The sequence below is a fragment of the Peromyscus leucopus genome, chromosome 8b (assembly GCF_004664715.2).
Source record: "Peromyscus leucopus breed LL Stock chromosome 8b, UCI_PerLeu_2.1, whole genome shotgun sequence".
Classification (NCBI taxonomy): domain Eukaryota; kingdom Metazoa; phylum Chordata; class Mammalia; order Rodentia; family Cricetidae; genus Peromyscus; species Peromyscus leucopus.
The window spans coordinates 48,677,627-48,698,600 of record NC_051086.1 but is presented as its reverse complement, the minus strand read 5'-3'; the positions used below and the strand labels follow the sequence as shown (position 1 = coordinate 48,698,600).

The following is a 20,974-nucleotide window of genomic DNA, read 5'->3' as shown; positions in this document are numbered from 1 at the left end:
TATTGTATGTATAACTGCCAGTCAGCTAATACAGGCACTGTATTGTATGTATAACTGCCAGTCAGCTAATACAGGCACTGTATTGTATGTATAACTGCCTACCAGCTAACACAGGCATTGTATTGTATGTATAACTGCCTATCAGCTAATACAGGCACTGTATTGTATGTATAACTGCCTATCAGCTAATACAGGCACTGTACATGTTTATAGATACCAATCGGCTAATATAGGCACTGTACATGTGTACAGCCACCAGCTGGCTCATACAGGTACTCTATGTGTGTACAATCACCAATCACCTAATACAGGCACTGTGTATGTGTAACTACCAATAATTAACAGTGCTGATTAGCGTTTTGAATATTTGGTTAGTGTTTAATTTTGTGAGTGGCCTCAAATTCTAATCCCATTGCCTCAGACTTCTGAGTGCTAGAATTACAGGTAAGTATCACCATGCTCAGCTTTGAACTTTCAATTTATCAAAAACAGGTTATAGTTGGTGTCTGTGCTGTTTTAAATATATTAACCAATTCTCTGGGACTGTCCCTACATACTCCAGAAACAATAATTCTTTGATAAAGTGATAAAGACAGCTTGGTACTATCATAAAAATAGAGAGACCAATGGCACAGAATAGAGGGCTTGGACATCAGATGACAAAGCGACACACACTTAAGTTTTGACTATGGAGGCAAAAAGTTACACTGGAAAAAAGACAGCTGTTCAACAAATTGTGTGGGCAAAACCATTTATCCATCTGAAGAATGAAATTAAATCCTTATCTTTCACACTGTACAAAAATCAGCTCAAAAATGGGCGGAAGACCTTAATTTAAACCCTCAAATGCTGAACTTCTAGAAGAAAACATAGGGACTACTCTTCAAGACATTGGGGTAGGCAAGAACTTTCTGAACAGAACACCAACAACACAGGAACTGGCAGTAACAAAGAGGACCAAGTGTCAACAGACGGACCACATGAATATCAAAACCCGCACAGCAAAGGAAGTAAGCAGCAGAACACACAGCCCATGGGACGAGAGAAAAACCTTTATCAGCTACACTTCAGACAGGGGCTAATAGCAGAATTTACAAAGAACTGCAGAAATTAAATATCACGGAATGAAAATTCCACTGAACAAAAAGGAATTAGTAGACAGTTTTCAAATGAACCTTAGCCCTAAGTGGCAGGCTTCTCTAGTACTGTGCAATCCTCCCACACCACATTTTCACATCTCTGGTTTGTTACCCATTGTCAACTGCAGACTGAGAGCATCAAATGGAACTTTCCAGAATTAATTCCTAGGTTTTAAACTGCACGATATTCTTTCATTTATAATTTGTCTGCTTGTTTGTTATTTTTCAAGATAGCTTCTTCAGTACAGTTCAGTCTGTCCTGAAACTCACTATGGAGTGTAAGCTGGCCTAGAACCTACAACTCTCCTACTTCATTCTTTAAAGTGCTAGAATTACAGGTGTGCCACCACAGCCAGCAGCTGTGTGTCATCTGTGGACAGGTTGTGAGTCACCAATTTGGCAGCGTATCCACCCTGCCTACGCTAACCACCCACTTGTCATTTAGCAGCTGTTTGCTCAGACTCGCTGTTGCAGTATCGCAGTGTTCTGTTCAACTGGCCCTTATTTTACTTCACCGAGGCCCCTTGACGGAAGTGCAAAAGATGGTGGATGGGCTAGAGAGGAGCCATGAAGTACTTAACTGGGTGGAAAATTAAAAGTCTCTACTCAATAAGAAAAAAAGCCATACACTGAGGCTGCTGAGACCTTTAGGAAGAAGGAGTCTTCTCCCCATGAGGTGGTGAAAGAGAAAGAAAAATGACTGCTAGTAATGTTGTGAAGTATTTGTCTTCACTGTGAAGATGTGTCTTTGCCAAGGCGTCTTCTGATCGGTCTAATGAAGAGCTGAATGGTCAGTAGCTAGGCAGGAAGAGGTGGGAGCTTCCTGGTGGCCTCGGTCTCTTGAGCAGGCTTGGTCTAGGGAGGTATAGCTCTTTGAAGAGGCTCTGCTGTGCAGCTGAGCACTGGAGCAGTCAGCACTGGGTGCATATGCCTGCTGCGGTCAGATACAACACATTCTCAGAGATGGGGCAGGTAAATGGCGCTCTGCGGCCCATACCGGCCAGCATGAGGCTAGACTCTCACTCAGGAAACCAAGGAGGGCAGAGCCAGCCACAGCAGAGTGCCTAGCCACCCTAACAGTTTAAGCTTTTGGCTACATGGTTAGAGAATACAGACTCAGGAAAAAAAAAAAAAAAAAAAAAAAGCAGTCAGGTCCAGGTCAAGAAAACCTCTGAACAGGTTACAATGTGCTTAGGTGCTAAAGAAAGAAAAAAAAAATGGATACAGATAGTCATAAAAATAAATAGTTTAAAAATAATGAGGTCTTTAAAGAAAGTAAAATAATATATAAAAAAAAAAGTCCATGTAAGAATGGGAAATACACAGGGTGCCCAGGATCCTGTATGTTGCTTTGTTGACTTTGAATTTTTTAATGCGGACGAATGAACAGCAGCTGCTGAGGGACATTAGATTGTGGAAGGAAGTACTGAATTGCCAGCTTGTACACTTTAGGGATGTTTTTGCTTCCATGGAAATAAAAAGCTATGGATTCCTTCAAAATTAATAAAGATCATATTTGACCAGGGAAGATCTCCTAAAGATTTTGGCTGCAGACTTGAGGGAGGTAGGAAAAATTACAGGACAGGTGACATGTATGCTGATCCCTCTACACAGGAACAGCTCTGAGACTGGATGAAACACGATCAGTCTTGTTGGCTACAGAATCCTCATGATTTATTATTACATGCCATCCTTTCATGTGGCATGGATAGAAGTTTGGTTGTAGAGTCCAAACAGACTTATAAAGTTAACAGACGTTGCCAGGCAGTGGTGGTACACGCCTTTAATCCCAGCACTCAGGAGGCAGAGGCAGGGGGATCTTTGTGAGTTCAAGGCCAGCCTGGTCTACAGAGTGAGATCCAGGAAAGGCGCAAAGCTACACAGAGAAACCCTGCCTCGAAAAACAAAACAAAACAAAAAGTTAACAGATGTCTTTTACCTGCTCAAACATAAAACAAAAGAATCATCTTTAGCTGATTCGTGCACACTGCACATTCCATACCTGTGTTAATATAGATATATATGTTACCTTTACAACTTCATGTTTTCTGAAAAAAAGGATCAGACATCAATGAAGAAGACAAGTGGCCCAGGAGATCCAGACTCAAAATGCCTCTACTACAGTTTCCTCAAAATTCTGCATCCAGAACAGCTTCAGAGCTGCTAGCTCAGATGGGTCGGCCTCACGTACTACTCCAGGCAGGACTTCAGATAAGCCCCGCATGTTCCCATTACACAAAATCTGGACAACAAATGTTACAGCTAGTTTCCCCAGGACTTGACCATTATCTCAATTTTCTCAGGGTACCCTAAAGATTCTCTCACCCCCAGACAACAGGAATCAGACTAGAGAACATTATGCCCACATTCCCAAGAGGTGCACTGTATGGTTTCTGGTCATACAGTTCTTGGAGGGGGGGGGGGTTGCAAGCTGTTATTCATCATGGTAAAAAAAAAACTTAACAAAGGAAGTTGGATCTCTTTCTGAAAAGGGGGGATATAGTATATTGATACAAATTTAAGGCTACTTTTGTTATATATAGTGTATATAAGTTTCTACTCTTGTTTAAGATATTGTACCTATACAGCTCATTTAACAAAGTAATATAAAGTTCTAGTCCTTGAAAGCTATTATGACATTTGAAAGCCATTATTGCAAACTATTTAGGATAATTAATAAATACAGGTTAGTAGTTAGTCATGTAACAATCAAATTTGTAGCCATGTTAGGTATGTTTTTAAGGTCATATGTTTTAGATAGATAGGTGGTCTACAAACACTTTAGAGACCTACAGAATATGGCATTTAAGATGTTTTAATAACACAAGGCTTTTCATAACAGTGAGATATGTCTGCTCCTGGCAGCACCAATATACTTCAAAAGAGGATGATGGGCAATGAAGAACCTCCATATGGAATTTGCTTCATTGTGGCAAAGTTAGCCACTGGGCAAGAAACTGCCCTTGCCTCAACTATGTATGTTGTCCAATTTGGACAAGCAGGACACAAAAGATGACTGCCAAACTTTGCCAAGACAAGGTAGGACAGACCTTCAAAATTCCTGCTTCACAGAAAAGTCTGTCAGATATTCTAGGCCTATAGGCAGAAGATGGATGCCCCAACATTGCAGAGGAACCTTGGGTGACTGTCCAGGCAGCCAGATGTCTCTGTTGTTTCTATAGTTTTGGAAGTTGCTTGCTCTGCATTTTCTGTTTACTCAGGTAATATTTACTCTTTTTGGGTCTCTGATGGGGTTGAAGACTAGATAGTTACAGTTACAGATTTCCTTGTTACCAAATTCAGAAAAAAACCTCACAAACGAGGTGTAAAATGTACAAGGTTCAGACACATAAAAGCTTAAATTGTTTATCTAAAGAAATGTTTTGAGGTCTAAAAAGACAGTTTTGGGTTGGTAATATAAGTTAGGATAGAAAGCGAATTAGGTACAAAACTTTTGACTCAACAAGATAAGATAGATAATGGAGTACTTTCTCTGAATTTGCCAAATGCAAATGAACTGGACATTGTAAATGTAATTATTACCTGATAATTGTTCTCAGTGTATAAAGTTTTACTATGTTAGAGTTAAACCTTTTCCTTTTTATTTAGACAAAAAGGGGGAAATGTTGTAGAATATTTGTGTCTTTGCCAAGGTGCCTTTTGATTGGTTTAATAAAGACCTGAATGACCAATAACTAGGCAGGAGGAGGTTAGGCGAGACTTTCTAGAACAGAGGGGACTCTGGGAAGAAGAAAGGCAGGATCACCAGCTAGACACAGAGGAAACGGGAGATGCAAGATGGAAGAAAGCTAATGCCACATGGCAGGACATAGATTAATATAAATGGATTCATTTGAGTTAAGAGCTAGTAAAGACAAGCCTAAGCTAAAGGCCAACCTTCCATAATGAATAAGTCTCCATATCTTATTTGTGAGCTAATGGCCCAAAGAAAAGTCTGACTACAGAAGTTTTGCTGTTACACTATGAACTGTGAAGTTATGGCCAGAGTAGATGACAGCACTATCGGCCACCTCACTCCATGTCACAGGCCTGTGCCATCTGACATCAGCACAAAGGGTGAGTTCACTGTTACATGGTAAGACATGGTGACACAGGAAACCATACTCGTGTAACTCTCATTACAGTGTGCCATTGTAATTATTCCATTATTAGAGGTAAATGTTAATCTCTTACCTTTCATAACTTACAAATTAATCTTTATCAGGGGACTGATGGGATAGGAAAGCCCCAGTCTATGTACAGGATATGCAGTGTTATCCATAGTTACAGATCTCCACTAGGGTCTATGAAATCTCTCTCTCTCTCTCTCTCTCTCTCTCTCTCTCTCTCTCTCTCTCTCTCACACACACACACACACACACACACACACACACACACACACACACACACACGAAAGGAAAAATCTGGCCAAACTAAAACACTCTGTCCAGATAACTGCATCCCCGATCAAAGCCCAAGAATATTTATTAAAACAAACAAACAAACAAACAAAAAACAAAGATACCCAGCAACTTCTCAAGATATAATTCAGCAGTAGATGTCACTGAGCATGCATGAAGACCTGGGTGCCACCCCTGGAATGGACAACACAAAACCAGTGAGAAAACATTAAAAACAAAACAAATAAACAAATAAAAAACCCAGGAAATAATATATTACATGCAAGGAAAAGGAAGATGAATTTTTGGTAAAGTTCCATTTTACATAAAATTCTAGGAAATATGAACAAATGTGTGCTAAGAGAAGGTAGTTAGTAGATATCTCAGAATGCCTGGGGTACGAAAAAAAAAAATGACAAGAGACAAGAATTCAAGTAAGAGTGGCTGGACAGATAGCACAGCAGTTAAGAGCACTAGATTCTCTTCCCTAGGACCTGGGTTCAATTCCCAGGATCCATATGGTGGCTCACAGCCATTTGTAATTAGAGTTCCTAGGGAATCTGCCCTCTTCTGGCCTCCTTGAGCACTAGGGATGCACCTGGCACACACCAGGCAAAACATCTATACACATAAAAATTTTTTTTTAATTTTTTAAATTAAAAGGCAACCTGAATGTGATGGAGATATGTATTCTTGATTGTGCTTGTGTTTTAGCGCTGTGTATGTACATCAAAACTTACCAAACTATATATTTTGAGTATGTGCAGTCTATCAACAATACTCCCATGATGTCAGAGAGGAAAAGACTGACTTGTCACACATGAGAAATAACCATTCCAAGTTTCTAACAGACCCCCGTGTGGGTATCTCATACTAGGAAATGAAATGCCCTTTCTTAGCATAGGCTCAAAGTAGTAGCAGTAGTAGTAGTAGTAGTAGTAGTAATGATAATAATAATAATAATAATAATAATAATAATAATAATAACAATAATAATAGTAATAATCAGAAACTACCATATTTGGGCAAAGACTTCCCAGCAACTTGCACCTTTTCCCAGAGGCCAGATCCCATCAGTCAAGACGACTGACTAGAGATGCAAGGACTCAACTCGGGGCATGGCTGCATACCAGCTGCAGTGTGTGTGAACCGAGCCTCATCTCCTCATGCTCTTCTTCTGAGTCTGTGGCCCCATCAATCCTCCTGACCTAGGGGAAGAAAGGCAGAGGACCCAGCTCACCTGATGTACTGCTGGGAGAAATGCTGTTCCCATGTCCTGGTCTCTGACAGGCCTCTCCTCTGGTCTGGCTGGAAGCTGGGAAGCAGCCAGAGCTGTGGCAAAGAACAGGCTTTCAGAATGAAGATGTTCCTTTAACCACTTCCCAAGGGGCACCATGGTTTCTTCACAAATTATAACAATTTGTGCTGTCAATCGAATTCAAAGGCTTGTATTTACCTCCTAACAACTACAACCCCCTCCAAACTTCCAAACAGTTTCACCCATGTTTCTCCCAGCTCCCTCCAAAGAACCAAAACCCAAATGGTGTGGCCCAATCACAGAATGGTTTAAAATACAGACCTGGGTCATTTCCACACTTTCCAGGGGCATTATATAGTTTCAGCGTACACTTAACCCTACTAACCACAACCCCCCAAATTTCTCCCAGAAAGCACCACATAGCACAAAGGATAATTGCCCCTCACCTAACTCTGGCTCCATGTCTGATTCCTCCTTCACACCATGGCTCAGCAGCTCTGCAGGAGCTGAGGGTGAATTCTGAAGGGGCAGGTCCGGAGGCACCACTTCCAGTCTGGGCTCTAGCTCACTGCCTTGGCAATGTGCCGAGTTCGCCTTCTCAGACGAGATCTCTTGTCCTAGAACTTGGATGCCAATCTGGACACGAAACAGTGTTAATTAGCAAAGGATGTCGATGTTGCTGACAGTTAGTGGAACTGGCCTTCTAAAACAGACCATGAGACAGACAATCTTATGGCCATAGGGCAAAGAAAGGAGAAAACCCCTTCTTAACCCAGAAAAAGGACCAGTAGCTGAGGCCTGCACCAGGTCTGGGAGACCTTCAACTCATACCACTAATATGTTCTCCTGTACAGCCTCCAATGATTAAAACTCAAGGCCACTGTTTAGTAAACAGAAATTTCTTAGGTGGTGTGGGGAGACGTCTAAGTCACAAAACTAACTAAGATATGAGGAGACCCAGATTTAATACAAGCAGCACATACTGTAGTCTCCGTTTTCTGTTCTGAGAACGCCTTGAACCCTTGTTTCAGCACAGGAATTTTCCATTAGGCCTAATGAAGACTTTTCATCCACCTCAGAGGCCATGCTGGGAAGCCAGCTCTTGGTGGCCCTTAAATAGCTTCAGGATGGGGCCTGGTTGCCACATGAGCACACCATGGGATTCCAGGCTTAAGACTTTCAGTGGACCCCACCCCCAAGGGAGAGGGACCAGGAACATCCCACCACTGATGGCGAATGAGTTAAGCAACTAACTGTACTAGACTGGTGAAACCCCTGGACAAATGTCTAAACAGAGGGGTTTCTGGAGCTGCCAGCTGGTGATCCCACTGAGGTTCTGAAGGGGTAGCACCCTGGGAGAGGACTTGTTTGCTCCTGAGTTTTCCCCCATACAATAAACTGCTAACAGTAATGACAGCTCTTTCCTGAGTCCTGTAGTCACTAATCATCAAATCTGACAGTTTGTTAAGACATCTGGTCTGGGGCATTTGTGCGTGGCATCTGAAGTGCAAGAGCAGCTGTGGGGCCAGGCTCTGGACCTGTACAGACAGCTGTCAGAACTGGACTGACTTGCTAATGCTCGGTTTGTATCAGAGAACCAAAGGACTGGTTATTGGTTTGGAAACCCTACATATTTGCAGTTGGAAGAACTATCAGGAAAAAAAGAAGAAAAGGCAATGAACAGAGAAGCTCCAGGGGAACCTGGGCTTAACTCACAGACAAGATACTATGCTTACCCACTGCCATAGTCTCCGAGGATCTCCCTTCAAGCTTTCCACAAGGGTCACTGCCTCTTCTCCACTGCCTGGACACTGTTCCCTCACCCACATCTGGATCTCCCCAGGAAGAATGGTCAGAAACTGTTCCAGCATGAGGATCTCCAGGATCTGCTCTTTGGTGTGAACTTCTGGCCGCAGCCACTGGAAACAGAGCTTCCGAAGTTGTCTCAGGGTCTCCTGGGGCCCAGACATCACCTGGTAACGAAACTGCCTGAAAAGCTGGCGAGCAGTCTCAGAGTTGGTGAGCTCTCTTTGCTGGGTAGCATCTGATCCAGAGAATGTGGTGTCTTCCGCTTTGGCCTTGGCCAGAGAAGGCAGCAGGCCCAAGGCCTGCCCCAAGTCAACAGGCATTGTCTGACTTCACGGGGCCTTTTAGGTGAGGGGCTTCCAGGACAGAGCTGTCTCTGAAGAGCAATGTGTCTTCTAGGGATGCTGGAGAATGAGGGCCAATGCTGTACAACAACAACACGTGGTCAAGAACAACATATGTGTGTGACTCATGAAAGGCCTACAAGCTCTAACTGTTCAATGTGTATACAATTCGATTTTGAGACACCGTAAACTTGAAGCTACAGAGCAACCTACACATTTATCCTGGCCATATTTATATTTTTCATTCATCTTCAAATGTCTAGAGACTCTATAGAAGAATGGAATAGACCAGGCATGGTGGTACACACCTGTAATCTTAGGACTTAGGAGGTGAAGGCAAGAAGATGGAGAATTTGGGGCCAACCTGGGCTATATAATAAGTTCAAGGTATACCTTGGCTACGTAGCAAGGCTCTATTTCAAAACAGGAAAGCAAGAGGCTGGCACGATGGCTCAGCAGAAAGCACTTGCTATGCAAGCATGACAAACTGAGTTTGATTCCCAGAGCCCAAGGAGGAGATAGCCACTCCCAAAAGTTGTCCTCTGACCTCTATACAGGCATCGTACTATGTGCATGCGAATCTGCACATACATGATAGTTTAAACTTTCAAAAAGAAAAACATGAAAGAAATGCACACACGAAATCATGTTCACTGTTTCCAAGTGAACACATACTTCTGTATCTCTGTACCTATATACTTGTAGGCAAACACATAATGCTCTTCAGGGCTGGGGAGGCAGCTCAGTGAGTAGAGTGCCAACCCAGCATGAGCAAAGTCTGAGGTTCCACCCATAGCATCTGTAAACTGGCAGAGTGACTCATGACTGCAATACCAGCACTTAGGAGGTAGAAACAAGAAGCTCAGTAGTTCAAGGCCATCCTCAGTCACAATGAGTTCAAGACCAACCTGGGATACATGAGACTCTATCTCAAAATAAATATAAATCAATAAAGCTAGACGAGAGCTATAGTGCCCTAGGAATCTAGGCTAATGCTGAAAGGATCATATGCTCCCGTAAGATGCACAGGTCTCCTCCATCATGCACTGTCTCAGCACACCACCTTATCACAAGGCTAAAACAATGGGGCCAAGAGACCACAGACCACCGTCTGCAGTTCCAACTGTGAGCCAAAACAAACCACTCCTTCTTCTAACTTGTTATCCCAGGTATTGTATTACAATGACACAAAGTTAACTAACACAGCATCGGATTTAGAAGGCAGCAAATGAAGCAGTGAAAAGGGGAACACTAAATGCCAAAGTTTAAGTGTTTTCAAAGGATCATTTACTCTAATAGCTGACTTTATTCCAGGTGCTCATAACAGTGGGTCACTGGACTGACCCTTAAAATGTCATGAAAAAGGCAAGAACAGCCACCATTTCTCTGTATCACTAATGGGGTGCATGCACACACACCATATACAATACATATTCATATACAACAACAACAAATTAAATTTAAAAAAGGACAAGAAGAAGGAGGACTGAAAGGAGAGGGAGAGGAGGAGAAAAGAATGGAAAGGAGGGACTAAGAGAGGAAAGGAAAGATAAGTGTAACATTCAAAATTCAACCAGAGCCATTTTTTTCAAGGGTGCCAAAAAGGACAGGTAAGAACAATTTGATGGCATGTTTTTCATGTGGGCCTCACTAAATTTATGGGTTTTATTTTTTGGTTTTTGTTGTTTTAAAGAGCCTATACATTTCATTTATATACTCAGGTAGTACTTGCAAGTGTTACAACTCTGGAGGGAAAGGTATCCTGACTTGTCAGGAAGTCAGGCTATATCTGCAAGTGTTATAGCTCTGGAGGGAAAGGTATTCTGACTAGTTGGGAAGTTAGGCTATACCTACAGCTGTGAAGGGAGGTATCCTGGATACCTACAGCTCTGGAGTGAAAGATATCCTGACTTGTCAGGAAGTCAGGCTATACCTGAAGATGGGGTGCGGTGGGGGATGGTCTCCCCACAGGATAGCAATCCTGCTCCCCCCTCCAAGAGAGAGAGCCATTAAAGCTGAGCTCTGCTCTGCCCCCACCCCACCCCAAAGGAGCTTCCCAGCAGAGGTATCCATTCCTTCTTCTGCTCTGCTCCTCTAGGGGAATGTCCCAGCAGAGGTATCCATTTCTTCTCAGCTCTAGCCCAAGATGTTACTACTACTACTTCTTCTTCACTCTGCTAAAGGGGAAACTCCTGCAGACATGTAGCAATCTGCTTTGGCTCCAGCTAAAACTTGTTACTTCTGCTCTGCCCCCACCCCTCAAGGGAGCTTCCCAGCAGAAGTATCGGTTTCTTCTTCTGCTCTGCTCTGCTCCCAAGGGAGCTTACTGGCAGAGACTCTGCTCCTCACTGGTGAAAGATCTTCACCCAAAACTCTTTTAAGAAAGATTTACTTAGATTGCTCGTTTGTCATGCCGTGCTGCTATAAACTTGGCAATGGGAATTGGCAAGGGTTCTTCACCAGGTACCACCCCTAATTTAGGGAACAGGAATACCAGGGCACAAGTCCCAGACCACCTAGCAGGTAAGCAGTGATAAACTTGAGTATCACAGAGAATAGAGGCATTGTGAATGTTTGGACATAGGGGCTGGGTGACAGTACCAAGGGTAATGGTGTTACTGCAGTCTGCAGAATCCAGAGTACCCACAAAGCATGTTCCTGAGGAGTCAAAGCAGTCTGTAATGCCAAAGAGAGGAATGTGAGAAAGATAAGGGGCAGTAGTGACATTTGGCTTGGAGCAATTAACAAGTGGTAAGGTGCGAGACTCTAACAGGACAATGGGTAAGACCACATATAGTGGATGAGACTGTGACCCTGGAGGGACACACAACCAGCATTCTCCAAAGTGGTCAGGCTGAGCATTATTCAGTAACTGATATGCAGTAGTTAGGGTCTGAAACAAGAGATGGTGTGACAGGGAGGTGGAATCAACATCATCAAAAAAGAATGACATTAAGGGTGTAAGAACCTTTGAGGAGCTTTGGACCACTTCTTCTACTGTGTCTATACCTAGGAGTTGAGAGTGGAATGTGTACCCTCTGTATTTTGAGAATATCTGGTAAATAGGTTTGATAAATGCTATAGGAAAACTTCCCAATGACTCCCATTTCCCATCTGGGGTGTCATGAGTCCTTAGTCAGGATGTAAAAGATTGCTCATTCTTCATAAAAGGCAGAGTGTTTTCCTGAATGTGCATGATGTCTTTTACAAGACCAATAAAAACAGCCTCCATAGGTTTCTGACCAGCGTCTATAGTAATCTTTAGTTTGATCATGGAGGAAGCAAGCATAGGGGACAGGTAGGTGTTCTAGCAATTTGACTTTGGTGTTATAGAGATAAGTATCTCTTTTTGACAACCTGTGGGTGAGCAGTCTCCAGACCCTACTACATGAGTGGTCTCGTTGAACTTCTGGGCATGTGTCTCCTGAATCTCAAATCTCCATACATAGAAATTGATAGCAATATGGGCGAGTGGGAAGAAGTAAAAGAAGAGGTAGGGCATGACCCAATAGGGTGGGGCTTGAGTATTGACAGGATTGTGGGGTCTCTTATTCTGAGACCAGAGGCAGGCTAGTAGTCTGTATATAGTTTTAGGAACTGTCCCTTTGCTAATTGACAGGCACGAGTAAGAGCTATTAATTCAGCCTGCTGATTTGTGATGTGGGCTGGAAGGGCTCATGCTTTGGCCACTATGTCTGAAACAACAGCATATCCTACTTCATGTACTCCTTCATATAGGAAGGCGCTGCCATCTGTATAGAATGTATAAGTGGCCTGAGGTAGTGCTCCTTCCTATATATGTATAAGATAAGGTAATAACTCTTCTAGGGTGTCGATGCATGACTGTGATGGGCAGTATTCCAGAACTTGTTGGGGGAGAAAATTTGAAATGTTAAGAGGTGGACATGGATGAAAAGTCCTTGTTGCATCCTCTACCAGTGCTACCTAAAGGGAGAGAACTTGGAAGGGGGATAATGTTAGAAGGCCCTTGTAAGTTAAAAGGTATGACAGGTGGTGAGGAGAAAGAACAGTAATGGGTGACCCAAAGGTTAACTTCAAAAGGAGATGTTTTCCATCTGAGATCTCAGGATCCAGGTTGGTATATTGTAAGAAGGCCTTTGTAAGGCGGTTAAGGAATTGAGATTTTTTTGTTTTTGTTTTTGTTTTTCCTGGATGACCTCTTGGACCTTTTCACAGTTTACTGCCTTAAAGGCAGCCCTGTGGAGACCAGCTAGGAGGCAAGTTATAAATCTATTCCTAGCTAGGATTTCTCCTGGGGTATTGTAATCCCATACAGGCTCCTGATCAGGGACTGCCCTATCCCCCACTGGGTGGGTATTATCCATTTGATGGAGTTCATCGGCATGGGCCCTAGCCTGATCCCAGACTCGCCTATGCTCTTCTGGGAAGAGATTGTTGGTAAGGATTATATAAACATTGTGAAAGGTATAGTCACAGGATTGGGTAGTATACTGGAATTCTTTAATAAAAGTGGAAGAATTGGCAGTATAGGACCCTAATCTCTTTCTACTTGGGAGAGCTCAGATAATAAGGAGGGGACATTTACCCTGACTAAACCATCCATCCCAGCAACCTCTCGCAAAGGGAGAACTGAGGCTGGTTTATTAGGGAGGGACAGGAGGCCCCAAGGTAGAGTGGGAATGAGTAGCGAGCAGGAGGAATAGGGGCTATAGGTGAGTTGAAAGTGGGTACCAGGGAGAGTTGACTGGTGGACAACCTGTCACTGAGGAGGGAGAAAGGGACCAGAGGAGAGGGAGCTGTGGGCTTTGGTCTATAGGGGGAGGCTCATTAGCTGGATCCAAGGAAATAGATTCATCCTATTCTGACTTCATAACTAGCCGGAGCTGGGGGCGGGGAGAACAGGAGGCACAGAAAGAAGGCTTGGAGCGAAGGTAAGAAAAAACTTTAACATAAAAGGTCTCTTTCCATTTCCTTGAGTGCTCACAGTAGTTGTAAAGATCCCGAATAATATTGGGATCTAGTGGGCCATTATGACACCATTTAGATTGGTTATCTAAGGGATATTGAGGACAAACTTTATTGCAAAGGCGAACAAGTTTAGGGCCTTTCAAATCAGGCGCCAAGTATAAAGGCTTGAGATTTTCTAGGAGGCATCCCAAAGGGGAATGGGAGGGTATGGAGTGCAGAGTTCCCATGAATGAGAGGTGAGGGAAAAGGCCACTGTAGCCTGTAGTCACCGGTGTCCCCTGGACTCAGGGAGGACTCAGGGACCAAGCCGTTTAGAGGGTCATCACCCAACTCAACAGGTTGCCTTGCTAAGCTAGTGGAGAGACTCGGGTGCCTGGTACCACCAGGGCTTCTGTAGAAGCGAGAAGGCGAGAGAAAACCGAGCTCTAGAAGGAGGGACTCATCCAGAGGAAAGGGCTGGGAAAGGGAGACTTTTGTGGGAAAACAAGGGAAGACAGGAAGGGATGCCACAACTTAAAACTGCTTGATTGCAGTTCTGAGGGTGGAGGAGTGGAGTCGGGTGAAGAGGGCCTGCCGCAGCCTTAAAGACCGTGGCTGGGGGTACCTCTGCTTCCAAGAGTACTAGAGGGGTGCCGGACACTCAATGGTCACTTCCTCAGACCCAGGGAAATGTTCACATCGACCAAAGGGGGAACTCACCTAACTGCCGCTGTTTGATGGAACACTGAGAGACTGCTGAGCTGGAAGTTGGGTCGGCTGCAGATAGACTGGAGCTAAGGGATAGAGTCCTAGTGTGGACTCAGACCACAAGGGGAGGGCACAGGCACCAAGAGAGTCCATCCCAGGTTTCGGCACCAAAATGTAGGTGAATATTGCAACTCTGGAGTGGAAGGTATCCTGACTGCTCGGGAGAGTCAGGCAATACCTGGAGCTGCTAGGACAGCTCAGCTCTGGAAGGAAGGGTATCCTGACTGTTCAGGAGTCAGGCTATACCTGGTGTGGTGAGGACAAGTCTCCCCGAAGGATATAGCAATCCTGGTCCTCTTCTGGAGAGCCACTACAGCTGAATTTTGCTCAGCCCCCACTTACGGGGGCTTGCCAGCAGAGTTCTAGTTCTTCTCCAGCCCAAGATGTTGCTCAAGTGGAAACCCCTGCAGAAATGTAGCAATCTCCTCCAACTCCCGAGAAAAGTTGTTACTTTTTCTGCTCCCCTTGCTCAGTCTCCTAAGGGAGGTCTCAGCAAGGCTCTTCTGTTCAGCTCCCCCTTGCTCAGCCTCCTAAGGGATGTCTGCAAGGATTTTTCTGCTCAGTCCACTAAGGGATGTCTTAGCAAGGTTCTTCTCTGCACCTGCGAATGAAGATCTTCACACCCAAAACTCTTTTGAGAAAGAGATTTATTTGTGAAGAAGTTCAGGAAAGTGGCTGCCTCTACCAGGGTGGGAAAGAACAGCCCCCAACTGAACAGGCAGGGTGGTTTACATAGGATCTCTTGGGGGCAGAGTTTCTTCAGGGAGATTTTCTGTCCAGGGACTGGTTAGTTTTTTCTGCTCAGGAATTGGTTAGTTTTGAGAGTTAGGAGCAGAGATGGCCCTGACTTCAGAACCAAACTGTGCTTCTTTCACTGGCCTTTCTTAGCCTTTTAGTTCTAAGTCTACGGCCAGGGCATATTTCTTTCACTGGCTCTGATTCTAGGGACAAAGAGTGTTTCTTTGGCACTGGTCTCAGAGTCAGGGCATGTTTCTTTGGTTCTGGGTTCAGGGATAAAGTGTTTCTTTCTCTGGCTCAGGTCCCAGATCCAAGGTGTGTTTCTTTCCCTGGTTCTGGGCTTCAGGGTCAGGGTGCTTGATTTCCTGCTCTATGATTGGTTGGTTTTACTGGTCAGTTGATTCAGGGGCAGAGATGGCTCTGATCTCAGAGCCAAACTGTTTCTTTCACTGGCCTTTCTTAGCTTTTTAGCTCTAAGTCTAAGGCCAGGGCATATTTCTTTCACTGGCTCTGAATCTGCGGACAAAGAGTGTTTCTTTGGCACTGGTCTCAGAATCAGGGCATGTTTCCTTGGTTCTGGGTTCAGGGATAAAGGGTTTCTTTCTCTGGCTCAGGTCCCAGATGTAGGCTGTGTTTCTTTCACTGGTTCTGGGCTGCAGGGTCAGGGTGGGTTTCTTTAGCCAGCTCCTTTTCCCTATAGGAAGGAGGAATCCAGGAGAGTGGCTGCCTCTGCCAGGATGGAGAAGGACAGCCCATAACTGAACAGGCAAAGGGGCTCATACAGGGTTTCTTAGGGGTGGAGTTTTTCCCAGGGAGATTTTCTGCTCAGGAATTGGTTGGTTTAGTTGGTCAGGGGCCAACTAAAGTTGGCTCTGGTTTCAGGGCCAAAGTGTGTTTCTTTGGCTGTGTTTTCAGGGCTAAAGTGTTTCTTTCACTGGCTCTGGTTTCAGGGCCAGGGTGTGTTTCTTTCACTAGCTCTGGTTTCAGGGCCAGGGTGGGTTTATTTGGCTGGCCCTTTAACTCTTACAGTACTCAGTGGCACTGAAGTAAAAAATACATATTTGGGGAATTCCATTTCTGGCCCTGGCAAAATAAGTGATAATACAGACTAGTCAGACAACTAAACAACTCCCAAGCTAGAGAAAGCATGTAAGACAGGCAGTTAGTTTGAGGCACTCCACACAGCGGTTGAGAATGCAGTCCTGAGAGAAATTGCTGAGGTAAGCCCAAGACCATCTGGCTGGTTATGTGAGGACAAGTTTGCAGCCACCGTGCAGGGAGCTCAAGTTCAAGCGGTGCACAATGGACCCAAAAGCTGAGGCAGCAAGGGCAGAACTGAAAGCCATTGGAGTGACTGGATTCTGAAGAACAAGGGAGGGAGGGACTTTGGGGATGGGGGTTGGGGACAGATGTCTATATGGGGTGTCCCCCTCAGCCCTGGTATAGGCTTGAGACTGCCAATCACCAGAATGAAACACCAAGGTTTAACAAAGAGTAGAACACACACAAAGGGCCAGTCAGGAATGAGGCACTGAATTTTCAATCATGCAGGCTGAAAAGACATCCAAATACAGGAGGAAGGCCATGTGTTAAGAGTGACAAGGACAGAGTCCAGTAAGGCCCACTTTCACCTGCCCTAACAAAACCTAAAAGCAAGTTGCTACCAGATCCACAGGCAGTAGTTTCATTTCATCAACTTGGAAAGCTGTGGGGAAGCACCCTGCTCCTTCCAAAGATTTGCTCCACCAAAGTATAAATTAAAGCCTAGAGTAAGTATACTGCCTGCTCCAACAAACAGCAACATCCCTCAAAAAGATAACTGATCCTCAGAAACACTAATACACTCTCCAAAAGAGCCACATAAAAGAACGTAGATTAAAAGCTAGAAAAGCTAGCTAGAACAAGCCTAAGCTATTGGCTAAGCTTTCATAATTAATAAGTCTCTGTGTGGTTATTTGGGAGTTGGCTGGTGGAACAGAGAAAGACTTGCAACCAAAAAAAAAAAAAGCAAGCAACAAACAAAAAAAATCTAGTCTCTTTAAAATATTCAGTCTCCTCTAAAATCCAAAGTCTTTATAAAAACTTCAAAATCTCAAGCCAGACGGTGGTAGGGATGCCTTTAATTTCAGCACTCAGGAGGCAGAGGGAGGTGGATCTCTGTGAGCTCAAGGCCAGTCTTGTCTACAGAGTGAGATCCAGGAAAGCCAGGACTACTCAAAGAAACACTGTCTCGATAATCATCATCATCATCCAAAATTGCTTAAAAGTTCAAAGCCTCTCAACTATAGGCTCCTGTAAAATTGAGTAGCCTCTCCAAGACTCTCTTCATGGTGCCAAGCCTCAACTTCTCTCCATGACCCCTTGTTCTGGGACTTCAAGGGCTACTGAAGCTGCACCTTCTCCAAGGGCCTATCCAGGCCTCTCACAGTGCCAAACCTCAGCTGCTTTTCCTGATCCCTTCATGCCTTCAAAATCAGCACTATGTGGATGATTCTCAATTCTTAGCACTACCAGGTTCAGCTGCCAGCACAAGACAGAACCCTGGCCACCTCTGAACACAGCTTCTGTGTGCTGACCCTGAGAAAACACTTCCCCAGAACATTGCACATCAGTGATACTGGTCTCTTCTTAACCACCACTAATTTATTAGCTACAGCTGACCAGCATCAATTGTCCCAGAAAAGTGAAGGTTTTACTTTAGGGCAGTGGTTCTCAAACTTTCTAATGCTAAGACCCTTTAATACAATTCCTCATGTTGTGGTGACCCCGGCATAAAATTATTTTTGTTGCTACTTCATAGTTGTATTTTTGCTACTGTTATAAATCATAACGAAAGTATCTAATATGCAAGATATCTGATAGTGACCCCTGTGAAAGGGTCATTGACCCTGGAGTCATGACCCACAGGTTAAGAATCACCGCTTTAGTGGTTCTGGTCTCTTTTTAACCACAGATGATTTTCAGCCCCAGGTAACCAGAACCACAGATTTTTTTTTTAACTGAAAATATGCAACAGCCTTGATATAGTCTTTAAATGACTCTCAAACTTCCCTCTAGGACTTTACTAGCTAGACCTCTATCATCTGCATTTCTCTCAAAACTCTTATGCTCCAAGCTCCCACATAACAATTCACCAAGCTTTGAACACTCCATGGTTTTTCTAGCCTGAAGTTCCAAAGTCTTCCCATAATCCTCCCAAAACAACATGGTCAGGTCTGTCATAGCAATACCTCACTATGCTGGTATCAATTTCTGTCCTAGTTAGAGTTACTATCACTATGATGAAACACCACGACCAAAGAAAAGTTGGGGAGAAAATGGTTTATTTGGCTTACACTTCCACATCATATTCCATCACTGAAGTAAGTCAGAACAGGAACTTAAGCAGAATTGGAACCTGGAGCAGGAGCTGATGCAGTGGCTATGGAGGGGCACTGCGTATTGCCTTGTTCCTCCTGGCTTACTCAGCCTGCTTTCTTATAGAACCCTGGACCCCCAGTCCAGGGATGAACCCACCCAAAATGGGCTGGGCCCTCCCTGGTCAATCACTAATTAAGAAAATGCCCTACAGCCAGATCTTATGGAGGCATTTTCTCAACTGAGGTTCCCTCCTTTCAGATGACTCAAAACTTGTGTCAACTTGACATAAATCCAGCCAGCACACACAGTACAATTAAATTAGAAATCAACACCAATAAGGGAACTTGAAATTCTAATTTGTAGAAATTAATAATTAGTAGTCAAAAGACATCACAATGGAAATTAAAAGATATTTTCACACAAAATGATCATGAAATCACAATAAACCAAGCTTTCTGAGCTTAGAGTAGTGGTTCTCAACAGTAGCAAAATTACAATTATGAATTAGCACCAAAATAATTTTATGATTCGGGGTCACCACAACGTGATGACCTGTATTAAAGGGTTGCGCAGCACTAGGAAAGTTTAGAACCACTAGTTTAGAGGGAAAACTTACAAAGAAGTCCGTTTTAGAAGTGAATATCTATACAAAAATCCTTCGCTATGTAAGTGAACTTATTTCCTGGGTTTTACAAAAATAGCGGAATTTCACTTGGCAAAATTTCCACCTATAACCTTAGTCACACTTAGTTCTTGAAACTATTTTGGAGAACATTCAGAAAACGTTAGCACTAAATCTTACGTATTTAAATCTTACGCAACTAACACTACTTGCTCCGTGCAGTAAAGGCCAACGGCTAGCTATCCCCCAGCATTTGTGGCCAGACGTCCATTTACTCAAAATTAAATTACTTTATAGAGAGACTTATGGGATTTTACCCAAGTGAGGATTTAATTCTCTTCACAGAAGGAACTCAACGATCATCAGTTATTACTGACGCTTTAACAAACAGAAATGAAATGCGCGTCTAGGTCAGCATTCTCTTATACACAGCAATTTTACACACACACACACACACACACACACACACACACACACACACACACACACACAGGTAGCTTTTTATCAGCTCACTGTAGGCTCTGCTCGTGCTACAAGGGACCTTCTTGACCGCCCCGTAAGATAAAGTATTTAAAGTTTACAGATCTGGCTCCTCCATGGCTCCCAAGCAACAGCAGAGTAAGCCCAAGAAGCACTAGGGCAGACTTTGGGGCATTTGCGGGGTGCGTCTGGAGTTGTCACTGAGGGCAGGGTTACTAGCGGCTGGCACCCAGCCTTGCAACCTGAGCCCCGAGTCTCACTGTCCAGACCCCTCTCCTGGGGCGGGCAACCCGGAAGAGCACACTTTCCGTTCCGCCCCAGTCCCCTCCCCCGCACGCGCCTGTTGCCAGCGAGCGCCACCGGAGGGGGGCCGAGACCACTGTCTCCGCCGCAGCTCGCTCCCGACAGTTAGCGAGCTGGAGCGACAGCAGGCTTGACCCCAGGCGTCGGCGACTCAACCCGCCCGCCCAACTCAGCGTCTTACCTCTGCCCGAGCCACCCGTTCTGGAGCACTTCCGGAAGCTGGACAGCTGCGCGCCTCCGCGGCCCTGGTGACGCGCGGCGCCGGGGCGGAGCCAGGGGCGGGGCGTGTGAGGGGCGTCCTGAGGCCGGCTTTCCCATTGGCTCCCGAGAAGCGCCGCAGCTCATCGCCTGGGGCCTGTGGCTCCCCCAGCTAGGGCTGCGAGCGGGTGGTTCCGACCACTAAATGTCCCGGCCGGACCTCCATTCTAACCCACATAGCGGCCACAGCCTTTTCGTCCATTTTCTGACCGTCCTGCGCTGGGCCACGGCTGTCACCTCGTGACACTAAAGCGGGTTGACTGAGCCTCCTGTCCAAAGCCGGGAGTTCAGTATTTAAGTAGCTTGATGTACTGGACAGCAACGGTATAGAGAGATGTCCTCTCCCTGCTCCATGGTTAGAAGGGTTGACATCTCCCAAGAAACACAGCGGGGGCGAGAGGAGCATGGTATGTTCACACGCCTGGAAAACTGAGCGTGTTCTCAGAGCCCTTGGCGCTGAAAGGATCGTAGTTAGTAAGAAAGCATTTCACAATGCTGATTAAAGCAATCCTTAATTCAGACGTCAAGAGACGTGAGCGGTTGACAGGTTACCAGCCTGGCCGAGGCGG

General features: G+C 44.7%; 1 protein-coding gene across 2 annotated transcripts in view; it reads right to left on the bottom strand.

The window, feature by feature from the left end:
* Znf18 (zinc finger protein 18) overlaps positions 1 to 20,413 on the bottom strand; it is a 31,089-nt gene extending 10,676 nt beyond the window's left edge. For both annotated transcript variants that reach the window (XM_028869361.2, XM_028869362.2), the window contains exons 1-4: positions 20,329 to 20,413; positions 8,534 to 9,027; positions 7,244 to 7,433; positions 6,780 to 6,871 (exon numbers count right to left, since the gene is read on the bottom strand). In XM_028869361.2, coding sequence (XP_028725194.1) covers positions 6,780 to 6,871; positions 7,244 to 7,433; positions 8,534 to 8,926 — 675 coding nt within the window. In that variant the 5' untranslated portion in view covers positions 8,927 to 9,027; positions 20,329 to 20,413. The remainder of the gene's footprint in view (positions 1 to 6,779; positions 6,872 to 7,243; positions 7,434 to 8,533; positions 9,028 to 20,328) is intronic.
* Between the last annotated feature and the right edge of the window lie 561 nt (positions 20,414 to 20,974).